Source organism: Rhizophagus irregularis, chromosome 22, assembly GCF_026210795.1.
Source record: "Rhizophagus irregularis chromosome 22, complete sequence".
In the NCBI taxonomy this organism is placed as follows: domain Eukaryota; kingdom Fungi; phylum Glomeromycota; class Glomeromycetes; order Glomerales; family Glomeraceae; genus Rhizophagus; species Rhizophagus irregularis.
In genome coordinates this window covers 1,523,299-1,537,952 of record NC_089450.1, presented here as the reverse complement: position 1 = coordinate 1,537,952, position 14,654 = coordinate 1,523,299, and the positions used below count along the sequence as shown (strand labels likewise).

The window sequence follows — 14,654 nt, the reverse complement described above, 5'->3', positions numbered from 1 at the left end:
TTAAAAAAAAAATATTTTTACAAAAAGATACATACATTATAATTTCTTCCTTTGAAAAAGTCATAACTTACAGTAAATATGGACGTTATGTCAATGTGTTCTTCTCCTCCAAACCAAACCGCCCCGAGGAAAATTCCGGAGTTTGCTTCTTTAGTATCTCATGCACAACAAAGTTTGCCTTCTCCTCCGTATGTATTTTAAATTTTTTTTTTTATTTTTTTTAAAAAGGTCGTTACAATTTAAAATTCCTGTTTAACGTTAGTCTTAACAAAGTGTGAAGGTTTATAACTTTATATCGTCAAATTAGAAGGGGGTTTCCAAATCAAATCATTAAATGAATGAATTATGGATCTTAAAAATTATAATTTTAACGTTAACCAGTTTTTAAATTGTAATTGTCTTACCTTTAAAAGGAATTTTTATTGATCCTTTTTCCTTTTTTTCTAGATTGATGGATATGGTAAATGAGAAAAAGGGATCTCCTCTCCCTCCTATTACTTCTATTTTACATTCACCTGTACCTCCCCTACATGAGATTAATCCTAATCCCTTACCACCATCAATAATAGCTCCTAAATCAAATCATGATTCATCATCTGATACTGTGGCTAATCACAATTTATATCATCAATCATCATCAACTCCTCAAAGTCCCCCTTTACGAATAAATTATTTGCAACCACCTGAGTCAATTTCTCAATCAATGGCACATAGATCAAGTCCTTCTTCATCTACGTCTTCATCTTCATATTTACTATCTCCATCTATGTCACATTCGCCAAATGATACTACTCCATCACTTTCTACTACTACTTCATATCCTTCATATTATCGTCAATCTTATCAACCACAACCACCACATCCAACACAACAATCACAATATCCATATAATCCTCAATCACAGCAGCAAAGACATAATAATTATTCTCATCCATCCGTTAATACTTCTATGACTTCAGAATATCCTCCTCCATATGCTACTTCACTTAATTATACTTCCAGTGGAAATAATATTAATGGTGAAGATAGTGATACACCTTATATTCAACAAACTACCGAACAATCACTTGCTAAAATGGGAAAAGTTGTTGATCATTGTAATCAGATCGCACATTTTGCTTCACAATACCGTGATATGAGAATGAATTATAATTCATGGAATGGTTCTCTTGTTCCTCAAGTTAATGATTCCCATTTAACGGGTATTGTAAACAGAGCTTATGATGTGTTGAATATTTTATCAAGTTTAAAAAGTGAATTAACTAGACCACCTTCAGCTGAGGTATGATGCTTATTCTATACCAATTTAACTATGCTGTAACTGTATAATTGAAAATTTTACCCATTTTTTTTTATTTTAGACAAATCAAGATGAAATCGATCTGATTCGAAAACAAAGAACCCTAGGTGCATCTACTCGAACAAAATACAGAAAGCGGAGTGTAAGTTTTAATTTAAAAAGGTGTTTGGTTGCAATTTTTATTTTTAATTAAGCTTATTTTAATCCGTCAATTATTATTTTTTTTTTTAACCAGAAACGTGCTGCGCCTCCCGGAAGGTGTCATTCTTGTAATATATCTGAAACTCCTGAATGGCGTCGTGGCCCTGATGGTGCTAGAACACTTTGTAATGCTTGTGGTCTTCGTAAGTAAAAAATATTTTTTCTCACGTCTAGCGTGCTTCTGAACTTTTCTAACTTTAAATTATCCTCTAATATATGTTAGACTTTGCCAAAATTACAAGGAAGCGTGCTTTATCTGTCATGCAACAAGCTGAACAACAACAGCAGCAGCAACCAACAGCATCTAGATCACCCAATCTCACTATACCTGATAATAATAATAATAATAATTCATCAATGTTAACTCCTGGTGCTTCAGATGTTGAAAGAGATTCTCCTAACAAATGACTGAAATACTCGATGATTGATTATACTGTTTATGAATTTAAGATAGAAGAAATACAACATATAATATTGTGAATATATAGACAAAGACATTTTTAATTATTATTATTATTAATGGGTGATTAAATCATTCCATTTGTAAATTTTTTTACATACACACCAATACATTTTTAATACTACTGCTAGTTGGTAGTCAAGTTTTTCAAATAGTTTTAATTTTTCCAAATAATAAGTCTCTTTTATTATAAAAACTTAATTAAATTATGTTTTTTTTCTCTATTTTTTTTTATTTCATTCAATTCATTAAATCAAAACGCACATACACACACATCTTTTTAAGCTTATTAAAGCTTTTTATTATGAATTTATTTTATTTCATAGCCAATATGTACTTCTTCATGTACCCTTTTTTTTTTTAAAAAAAAAAATATTACAATTTGTAAGATATACCGTATTTCTAAGAAAAAGAAAAAAAAAAAAACATTTAAATGTGAATATTTTTAAAAAAAGAAAAAAAAATTATATTTTATAAAGATTTAAGGGTATTAGTACTATATTAGTATTAGTATGCACCCTAAATTCACAAAAAAAAAAAAATTTGAGAGGAGGAATTTATAATTTAAATAAAAAGGATAATTTTTTTTTTTTTTTTTTTGCCAATTATAATTTTAATCTTTATTTGCTTTGATTGATTAATTTTTTTTGATTTCTTTAAGTAAAAAAGTTTTATGTAATATAAAAAGAAATGTAAAGGTAAAAATAATGGTAAATATTGAAAAATATGTAATATAAAAAGAATGTAAGAATAATGTAAAGGTAAATAATGGTAAATATTGAGAAATATATAATATAAAAGGAATGTAAGAATGTAAAGGTAAATAATGGTAAATATTGAGAAATATGTAATATAAAAAGAATGTAAAGATAAATAATGGTAGATATTAAGAAATATGTAATATAAAAAGAATGTAAAGGTAAATAATAATAGATATTGAAAAATATATAATATAAAAAGAATGTAAAGGTAAATAATAGTAGATATTAAGAGATTTGAATTGAAAATAAGAATAACAATATAACATTTTTTTTTGAAGGAATTTCATTAAAAATAGTTATTAATAAAATTTGAATATAAATGAATAATTGGAATTTTTGTATTTTGAAAAGATGAGAATTTTTCTTAGTTTTTTAAAATTTGTATATTATTATTAAGAAAACTAGTAGTACCTATTGACTATGTTAACATTCTATTCTTTTTATATATAATAATAATTATAATGTAAAATAAATCTATATAAGAAATAAATTTACATTTATTTCTACAATTTTTAGTATATTACTATAATTTTTAACTATTAAAAAACTTCTGAATATATAATATTATAAGTACAATTTATTAAATTTCTATTATCATCTTTAGTGGTAATGATCTTTAAATTTTTTTTGTTATTACCCTTAAACAGGTAACATAAAATTATTCATAAGTAAACATAATAGTTGAAAGATACAATCCAACCCAATTTAATGTCTGATCTTGTAACTTATTAATAGTTATTACAAAAGCTGATTGTATTGAAAATTGATGATGCTTAAAAGTGAAAAGTAAAGTAACATTTGTAAAAGACAGAGTAACATGTAAAAGAAAAGCATGTTTTCAAGTATATTTTTCAGTAATAATTTCTGCTTCAATAATATTCTTCTGAAAGGAATAACAAACCAATCTTATTCCATTGCACAAACCATCTGATGGACTAATATTTTGTAATAATAGTATTAAAGATCCTTTTTTTAATATTAATTTATAAGATAAAAGTCCACCAATTATTATGAAATTTAAAACTCAATGGGATACTGATATTCTGAATTTGATTGTTCTTCTATTGCATCAGTACTAAAATATTCAATTTTTTTACCAGGAAATTGATCTATAATGATTGTATTAACAAAATATACATCTACATTTTTTAGTGCAAGTATTACTTGTTCAATTAAATATTTACGATTTGAATTAATAGATAAATTTAGATAAATTAATTGAATAAGATTATTAATATTTTGTAATTGTAAAACAATATTATTTGGAAGTTGAATAATATTACTTGCTAATCCATTAATAATAGAAATTTGACCTTTTCCAATTTTTAATAACCAATTAGCAAATTCTTTTTGTTCAATAGCATCTGATTCATTTGCAGTACAAAGAAGATGCATATTAGTTTTTTAATGTCATTAATTTTACATATTTTCATAATGCTGATTATCATAAGCAAAATTCTACAATTTCTTCACAACTTCCCTTTATTACTACTGGAAGTATCTAGCAAAAATTACTTTCAAATACCATTATTTTACTTCCAAATGGTTTATTTTCTAAATAAATCTATAACTTTCATAATATCTCTTAATATTCTATTTACAGTTTCAAATACATATCAATGAATCATTGAGGTTTCATCCCAAATGATAAGCTGCTTAACTTGCAAAAGTAAAGCTAAATTAGAATCATATTTTAAATCTTTATGTATTTTAAGAGGTATTTTAAAATAGAAATATACTGTTCAACCACCTAATAAAAGAAAAGCAGCGATATCTGAAGATACTATAGCAAGAGCAATACGCTTCTTCAAACAAACTTTTGCAAGTAAATTGCTATATATATATATATATACAGTAGCTATTAAAAGAAATGCAACACTATAATTATTAGTAACTGTAAATTATGTGCAAATCTATTAAATTAAATCCAATTGAAATAAAACAAATATATACATTTTATTTACCATGTAATATAATATTACCTAAAAGTAGCTTGTTATATTGGAAATTGAATTTGATCAATTGATTTTGGGCTTCTGTGAAGCCTGAATCAACCAATCAAACTTGATTTACTTTGTACTGAATAATTATTTAAAAATATAATCTTTACTAATACACTGTGAAACATTACTTAAGACGTAATTAAAGTACTTTTTATAGTACAAATTATCAAGCATTAGTGTATTACAAACTGTTAAAAATTTAATTATTTTTGATGTATACTATTAAACATTGCTATATTACATCTATGTACAATTATCATCAGATATGTAAAAAATACAAATAATATTCTATTTTATTGTATAAGTGATTTTAAGGCATTACTTGCTAGAAAATAAAGAAAGCTCAAATATTTTTAATTTAATCTTATTATAAAAAATAATTCACATATATGGGTATTTATCAACCTTGCATATATGATTAACTTTACCAGAACTTCCACAAATATAGATAATTTTAAAGTTATTACAGACCTCATCATTTTTTGAAATCATAAATTTTTTACATATTTTTGGTTTGTTCTTGATGTATTCTATTGTTTCATTGATTTCAGCGACTCAGCCTTATAAATCTCATCAAATGCCCCATCCAGATAATTTTCTATCTGATTTTTATTATTATGATCTATTATTCTATTATAATTCTGTTGATTAAAGGGAAAATTAATATTTGCATAGCCCATATTACGTATACCTCTTGTTTATAAACACTCAGTTAACATATATCCTAGTATAAAATCATATTGTGAATAACTAATATAGCAATGTACTAGAATATCCTTACTATATCTTTTGGATGATTTCTGGAGTAAATTATAATTTATAAACAATTTGTATAAGGCATTTTTATTAAATTTAATAATTTGTTAATATTTGAAATTAATAGATTGCAATTTCATTATAAATACTAATATTATATTAAGATTTATATACTATATCTTTCTCTGCTTAAGTTTCTTTAGATGGATTATTAGTGAATATTAAAAATGCATAAGGATTTTCTTCCCTTTTGTAATAAATCAAGACTTGCAATTACTTTATATAATATATCCTAATATATTTACTAAATAAAATGTAAAGTTGTTTACAGTTATATACTTTTAAAAACTATTTTAGATTTATATATTTTTAAAAATAATTAAAAAGTTGGAGTTATTGCAAAAGTTTGAGAAAAAAGTTAGGTAACATTTTATTAAGGTATCAAGTATTAAGATTTCTTGGGAAATTATAATCTATTTTCTTTAATTTTTATTATTACTTTAATATATATTAATTATATTATTTATTTATATAAATGTATTATACTTTCAAATTTTTTAAAATATTATATTTTATAAAATTCAATATTTTTTTTTTTATTTAAAATATTTTAATAAAAATTTATAATTTATAAGTAAACAATTTATAGTTTTATATTATATATTTGAATTTATTAATATTTTATTTGTTATAACATTATAAATATTGTATTTTTATATTGATGTTAGTATTATAATATTATATTTTATTTAAATTTATTTTTATATTTCATTATAAATTAATATAATTTTTAAAATAAAATATATAATTTAATTGTTTAAGTATTGGATTTATTATAATAATTTTCTGTATTCTAACAGGAATTAATAGGCTATTACAGGATCCGCTTACTATTAAGATAGGTTATCTTATGACTTAAGGTAAAATTTACATAAAACTCTTTAAAGATCTTACTATAAAAGAAAATTTTATATTATATTATTATGATTTTTTTCTTTTTAAGTTAATTAACTAATAAAATTTAAGCAAATCCTAAAGTAAGGTTCTATATGAAAGTAAAATTTTTACTAGTAATATATCTTAATAGTAGATGGATTTTACTATTATTACTAGTTTTATTTATTTAAATTAATTATGTGAAAAATAAAGTACTGCTTAAAAAATTTATAATATAGTAAGAATTATGAATTTTTACTATCTTTCTTTTTTTGATTAGAAAAATCATAGCAATAACTATTATCTTCATCTTTTCCTACATTATTACCACTAATATCATTGTCATAATCATAATCATTATCATTAGTATTTCAAATATTATACCATTTAAACAAATTAAAATCTTATTAAAATAACTATTAATAATTACTTTATTATAACCATATACTTTTAATAATTTTCTTATTTCTAATATCAATTTTAATAATTCTTTAATATAAAATAATAATATATTTAAGTAATATATCATACAGTCAAACTTTGATATAGCGAACCCTTGATATAATGAATTTTTTAAACAACTATAATAAATTTCCCTTCGCTATAATGAATTGACCAATCAAATCTCTTAAAATCTTCACTATAACCTTATAGCGAAGTTGAAGTCTGGATCCTAGGGTTTGTTATAACAAGGGTTAACTGTATATAAATTAATGCAATAATAATAATCTTTTATATATTTTTTAAATTAATCTATTATTTAAAAATTTTATAAAATAACATTTTTATATAGATTTAGATATTAATTTTTACTTAATTTATTTTTTTTTCAATTATTTACAAATATCATTATCCATTGATAATTTCTTGTAATTTATCTAATTCATTATTAAAATTGAATTTTTGTAATTATAATTTTTTTGTTATTTATTATAATAATTTTTATATTTTAATGTTTATTAAAAAGTTTATATTTATTTTAATAAGAAATTTATATATTTTATAAAATTATAAATAATTATAAAATACTTTATCTATTGTTGTTTTTTTTTTAACTAAAATAGTGCAATTTGTGAATTTATTAATTATATAAGAATATAAAAATATCTGTTATATAACTAATTTATTAAAACTTTAAACCAGTTTTCCATTCATAAGATTGCTCCTGTATCCTACTATTACCTTATAGAATTCACCTATATCCTTCAATAGTAGCTATTGAATTATATAAGATCACTATTTCATATGGCTTAATCTATTATTGTTTTTTATATATATGATTTTAATAAATCTGTATTAGATTTGGTAAATAGTAAATTAAATTTTTTATATATTATAAATAATATATTTTCAATTTTTGCAATTAATATATCTTAATTATCATCTTTATTAATTGTTGTGCAATCCAGATAGAGAAAATCCATCAGCTGGATATACTTTTATTTGGTTTACTTTTATTAATATAATTAACTAAATGTAATATGTCAATTTAGATTTGATCTAATACTTATTCCAATTTTTTCTACTTAATATAAAATTTTTTTAATTTAATAAAAATTCATAATAATTTTATTATATATTAATATACTTATAATAACTTTATAAAAAAAATATTTTAAAAATTTAAAATAAAATAATTTTTTCTAAATAAATTAAAAATAATTGAAATTAATATTATAATATTTTAAAATTATATTAATTTATAAATAAATACCTTCTTTTTTTTCAAACTGAAATAATAAATACTAATATTTCATTGACATTTCTACTGGCAATCAAACTATTTCATTTTATCATTTTATAATTCTTTTTTTATTTTGCAACAATAAATTTTTTTATTATAATTATAATTATTTTTTATTCATATACTTGATCTATAAATTTAATAATATTTCTATTTATAACAAGTAATTTTTTATGAGTCATATTACTTATATAATACATAAATTTAATAATTAATATAATTATTTATATTAGTTATAGTTACTTTTGTGAAATACATATAATTTTAATATAAATTTTGTTATAAATAATATTTTTTTTTATTATATAATTTATTAAAATAATTTTAAAATTAAAATTTATTTACAAATAAAAAATTCTTTAAAATATATTTGTACTTATTTAGGCAAATATATATGAAATAAAATTTTTGATAAGTTGTTATTAGTTTTTAAAACTGTAGATATATTATTATTTTTATAATTAATGTTATTAAATTTAATTTTAAAATAAAAATTTATTTATTATAATTAAATTATTTATTTACAAAATGGATTTTATTGCCGTTTTCAAAATGATGTATTCAGTTAAATTGAATAAAAAAAAAAGAAAACTGAAACCCAGATGAAAACTGGACGAAATATGGACAAAAATGAACAAAAACTGGGCGAATATTAGTATTTGAATATACAATCACAAATAAATTGCGTACACTATTTTGAAAACGGCAATAAATAAAAAGTAATGTTATTCATAAATTTTATTTAAATTTTTGGTTTTTTTTTTAATTTCAGTTTTAAAATTATTGTATAAATAAATAATATTATTAATTTTAATTATTAATTATATATTTTATTATTTTATTTATTATATTTAAAATTAATTATAATATTAAATTTTAGAAATAGCTATATTATATATATCTTAATATAATTATTAAAAATATATACTGTATATATTATTTAATTAATTATTTAATTTATATATGATTTTTAAGATATAAGTAGTTATTTATAAATTTTATTTAAATTTTCAGTTTTTTTTAAAAATTTCAACTTTAAAGTTAATTATATCATAATTTTTAAAATATAAGTAATTATTCATAAATTTTATTTAAATTTTTAGTGTGAATAAAAGAAGAGTTTGATATATTATTATAAGTGGAAGGGGAGTTTGATATATTGTTATGAATAAAAGGAAAGTTTAATATGTTATTGTAAGTATTTGATACATTATTACTATTATTGTTAGTTGAAGAAACAGGTTTTTTTTAATTTTAATTTTAAAATTATTGTAATAAATAATAATATTAATTTTAATTATTAATTATATATTTTTTGTTATTTTTAAAATTAATTTATTCTTTTTATTTAATATTAAATCTTATGAAAAATAATTATATTATATATATTGTAAAGAAATAATAATAATCAATTTATATTTACTTGATAAAATTCATCTGCTTTTTTGGTTTTGTTTTGTCCTTTGTTTTCTGTTCAATTTTAGATTTACAATAAATAATATATATATACTATTTAATTAATTATTTGCCATAATATGAAAAGTAATAATTTTTATAAGATATAAGTGAATATTTATAAATTTTATTTAAATTTTTAAATTTTCAATTTTTTTTTAATTTCAGTTTTAAAACTATTGTAATAAATAATAATATAATTTTTATTATATTTAAAAGTAATTTATATCTTTTATTTAATATTAAATCTTATTAGAAATAGTTATATTATATACATTTTAATATAATTATTAAAATATAATATATAGATAAATAAATGAATTTATATAATCTATTCCTAAAATATTTAAATAAGAAAAACTACTTGTTATAAATATATTTATTATAATATTATATTTTTTTATATATAATATTTTTATAAGTAAAATATTTTAAATAAATTTATATTTTTATAATAAAAATTAAATATTTTAAATTTTAAAACTATTATAATAATTATAAAATTATAAATACTATACATGTTGTCAAAATTCAATATAAGAATTTGAATTATAATAAAATTAATTTGGAATTTGAAATTTAGAATTTGAAATTTGAGATTTTTGGGATTTAAGATTTGGAATTTGTAATTTTGAATTTCAGTGGTATTTTTAAATAAAAAAAAATTAAAAATACAATAATTAAAAAAAAAAGTAATTGATTATTTATTGAAAATTTTGCTTTATATATTTACAAATTTAAATAAAAATAATAATAAATTAATATTAAAAAAATTGTAATTGGTACTGTAATTATTAAATATATATTAAAGCTTTTTTTTAGTTATTATATTATTATTTAAATATATTTTCTTTAAAACTAAAATATGGCAGAAAATACCTTAAATTGAAACATTTAAATAAGCTATTAATAATTAATTTATAATAACAATTATTTGCTTATTGAACTACTGAACTACAAATAAAGATAGTAAATCTTTAATTATATATAAAATATCAGTATAAATATTATTGGGTATCTTTAGTATACTAAATACTTTATTACTATTATTATACTATTTAATAACTGAAGCCAAATTATAAAAAAACAATAATATTGTTGCTATACAAATATTTTATTTTTTTTTATTATGAATTTACACAAATAAAAAATTTACAAAAATATTTGATCTAAAATATTTCTTATAAATAAAATAAAATAATACACTATTCAATTTGAATTTCAAACTCAAATTTGCCTAAATATAATCATATGTAAATACAAGTTCTATACAAAGTAAAGAAATACGTACATTTTAAATACTAAATGAAAAAGTTTTTGTTTTGTACTTTACTTTTTGAAAGTACTCGTTTCATTTCCAAAATTGTCATTTAAATAAATTAACTTATTAATATTTGACTAAATCATCCAATAAATTAAAATTAAATCCAATTGCAAATAACTTCCTTTTAATGTCATTATTAAACACAGGATCAGGAGATATACTAGTATTAAAATCAGGCACAAATTCAATCATTTCATCATCATTTATACTCCTAATTTCATGAAACTCAATCAAATGTAATCTTACATCTCTATAAGAACGTAATTTTTTGGTATCATAGATAAGTCTTTGTTCTTTTGCAAATTCCGTAACGCATACTTTACATTTAAACATATTATTCTCTCTATAACCTCCAAGTACTGCACCCTGTACAGTTGTCGCCTGACTAAAACTATTTAATAAATGTGTAGCCTCACACCAAATTTGCGGCATCAAAGTCTTCATAAGGTAGTTTTCATCCCATAAATTATAGGGATTACCATCATGAAAAGGAGGATTCTTAAAAGATGGACACCAAGGTAAATATTTTTCAACATAAAATCTGTTTTCATCTTGTTGAACATTAGAATTTGCGGTTGAAGCAGAGACAAATAAAGGATGATCCCATATAAAATAATCATCCCAAGCATATGGATCATAATGATCAACATCAACAATATCCATTGGATCATCGTAAAATACTGAATCAGTATAGACAGGCCCTAATGTTGAATTTGAAGCTGCAGCAGATGTCGATCCAAGGTTAAAAGAAAAATCCGATGTATCGTGTGATATTAAAGAATCGATTGACATTACAGAATTTGTGTCTACATAAAAGGTATAGTTATAATAAATTAAATCAAATAATACTTTTAATTATTCAAAGAACTTCTTGTGCTTACCTGTACTATACGATGCATTATTATCATTAGAATAAGAAAAAGGATCAGGTATCTGATAATACATCAAATAATCCTGGGAAATTAAAGTCAAATCATCAACATTGGCCGAGGTGGTATCAGATATATCTACATTCATAGAAACGGTATTTGACGTCGAAATCAAGTTATCTATCTTCATAGGAGTATTATCAGAAGTTAAAGTTACGTTGTCAATATTCATAGAAGTGTCTCCAACTTCAACTTTGATAGTATTAGTATCAGCTGTATTTTCAACTTTGGTAGGTGCAAAGTCGGACAACGAAGTTGTGTCCTCTACCTTAACTGGAGTTGTATCATTCGTCATATTGTTGTCAGCTATCGATTCGTTATTTATAATCGAAACATTGGAACTTGAAGTCGAAGTTGTTGAATCAGGAATTATATTAGACGAAGTTTCCAAGGTGGATGTCGAAGTAAAGGCGGATTCAGCCGCATCAATTTCAATTTTATCCATCTTTTTCTCAGTTTCAGAATCTGGAATCCATTGTTTGGCTGTTTGATAAATATCAAATTGTCTCATTTGAATTATAGTATCCTTTGGCAAGCATTTTTCTTTTTCAACGCGTTGTCGTCTCTTTTCTTTAGATAATTCGTTGTATTCCTTTATCAATTTTTTTTTCAACAAAGTCCAAGCACGATCCGTGAAAGGTTGTGGAGACTTACGACTCATATAATTCATTGCCTTTTTGAAAGTAGCAGTTTCTGTTAGATTTTCATCATATTTAAGAATCCCATATTCATTTTTTTCCGATTTCATTTCTTGAATTTTGGATTGAACTTGTAGTACTCTTTCATTTCTTTTTATTGAATTTTCATGAATCTTATTCCTTAATTCTTTATCAGTTTCCTTTTTTCTTTCAATAACCTCTCTCATTCTAGTCGCACCTTCTTCTCTCTTTTTTTTAACCCACTGATTTTTGAGTTCATATGGATAATCAGGAATCTTTCGATATTCTTCATAAGCAGTTATAACATCCTTAGTCCAATAAAGACTAGAAGGTCTATTCTTTGTTCCTCTATCCCATGCTCTTCTATGCCAAGATGGAATGAAAGGCAATCCTGACAGTACATCATCAGCCCTTAAAACATTTGGCATAATATCCTGTCTAATATCTTCTTGTCTAAAAGAAAAAAAAAATCCATTATAAAGATTAGAATAAAATTTTAAAAATACATTGATGGGAAAATTGAATAACTTATACCTTAAGGTTCTTGCCTTTAAACAATCTTCACAACAACGTACAAGAAATTCCCAATAAACTTTCCGAATTTTGGTTTTTCCACAAAATTGACATCCTCTTTCCAACACCAATCTTACATATTGACGTTCTGTCATACCATTTGGAGGTGGTATTTGTAAAAATTGTAAAAATTTTTCTCTAGATGCTTTCCAAATTTCTTGAGTTGTCATTGAATTTTCTGCACTTAAAAATCCATTAAATCTTTTACATACTCGAGCCAAAGATAATAAGTCAACGGGAGGAAGGTTTTGACATATATTTATAAACATTTCTGGAGGAATAGTAGTAAATATACATCGTCCAACTATTACCTTCTGTTTTTTTCCACCACCTTGACGACCCATATTATAATATTTACACTGTAAAAAAAAACCAATTACTAAGAAATAAATAAAACAATTTTTCAAAAAGAAAAAAATATTCGAAAGAGATGAACTTTCATCCTCCTTATTTTACAAAAGGGAATAAAAAAGAAAAATTCCTGTTAAAACAAGTTTTAATAAAAATCCCTCAATTAGGGCTCTGTCCGTCAACGTTGTACGATTCAGGCGCAGTAAAACCGTAACACAACAGAGATTCTTGATTCATCAAAGGGGTGATATAACTTTTTTTGATAAAAGGAAAAAAAAAAAATAATTATGGGGGAAGAAAACGGAGAAACTTTTTTCATTTGTTTATCATGAAAAGGAAATAAATGTATATATATGTACGTATACACAAAATGAGGTATTAGCAAATAAAGTCAAATGACCAATATAGAAGGTTCTATTGAATAAATGAATGAAACGAAACTACGAAACTCAACTTTTTTTAATTAGTCCGTTCCTGATGAAAATTTCGTCGATCAAAATAATATTTAGCTTGTCATCATGTCATCGGAGTGTAACTAATCTTCAAACGAAGTACAAAACCAAGTTCGGAAACAATGTTGTAATATTAAATTCATTACAAACTTTATCTATTGGTTAAACGCAAGCAAACAGTAACACAATGTAACTTAGTTAAACTGTTGTTAGCTCCGTACTAACAATTTCGTTGTGATGGCGCAGTATTATTGGATGCAAACAAAGTTGTCATATGATTGAAAACATTTTACTATTTATGAAATCAATATAAACCTCTAAAGGTATTTCAACTGAATATCATGATAATCTTTTTTAATACTATTTTTTTTTTCAACTTTTTCCCAAACAAATTTAGGACTCTTGAAAGAAAGAATCACGTGATACCATCTAAATTTGTTTAAAAAAAAATATTTTCTCAATCGGAATTATCTTTATTATTTATATTTGACTTTGTTAAATAATTGAACCTTATTCGGATTTATTTGAAAAGTTCATGAAAGGCGTCACATTTCCAAATCTTTGGAAACAGACTTAGTTACAAGTAACTAATTTCAAATTAACCATTTTGTTTGCATTTGCATGAGAGACACTCCCACAACAATCAACGTTGAATCATATGTGCGGTATGGGCATATTAGATGATTCTTTTATTTATTTATTTTTATTATTATTTTTATAATTTCTTTGTTTCGATAAACATGTGAATAA

At 22.0% G+C, this 14,654-nt stretch overlaps 2 protein-coding genes across 2 annotated transcripts; one reads left to right on the top strand and one right to left on the bottom strand.

Annotated features, from left to right (window-relative positions):
• Nucleotides 1-2,365, top strand: OCT59_014592 (uncharacterized protein). The gene is made up of 5 exons (XM_066150127.1): nucleotides 1-188; nucleotides 448-1,282; nucleotides 1,362-1,442; nucleotides 1,536-1,644; nucleotides 1,725-2,365. Exons 1-5 carry the CDS (start codon nucleotides 79-81, stop codon nucleotides 1,907-1,909), a joined length of 1,320 nt encoding a protein of 439 aa, XP_066002327.1. The 5' UTR covers nucleotides 1-78; the 3' UTR covers nucleotides 1,910-2,365.
• Nucleotides 2,366-10,716: 8,351 nt separating this feature from the next.
• Nucleotides 10,717-13,524, bottom strand: OCT59_014591 (uncharacterized protein). Its single transcript, XM_025323731.2, has 3 exons — nucleotides 13,063-13,524; nucleotides 11,822-12,981; nucleotides 10,717-11,746 (listed from the first exon to the last, which is right to left on the bottom strand). The coding sequence occupies exons 1-3, from the start codon at nucleotides 13,443-13,445 to the stop codon at nucleotides 11,004-11,006; spliced, it is 2,286 nt and encodes a 761-aa protein (XP_025190151.1). The 5' UTR covers nucleotides 13,446-13,524; the 3' UTR covers nucleotides 10,717-11,003.
• Nucleotides 13,525-14,654: the final 1,130 nt, after the last annotated feature.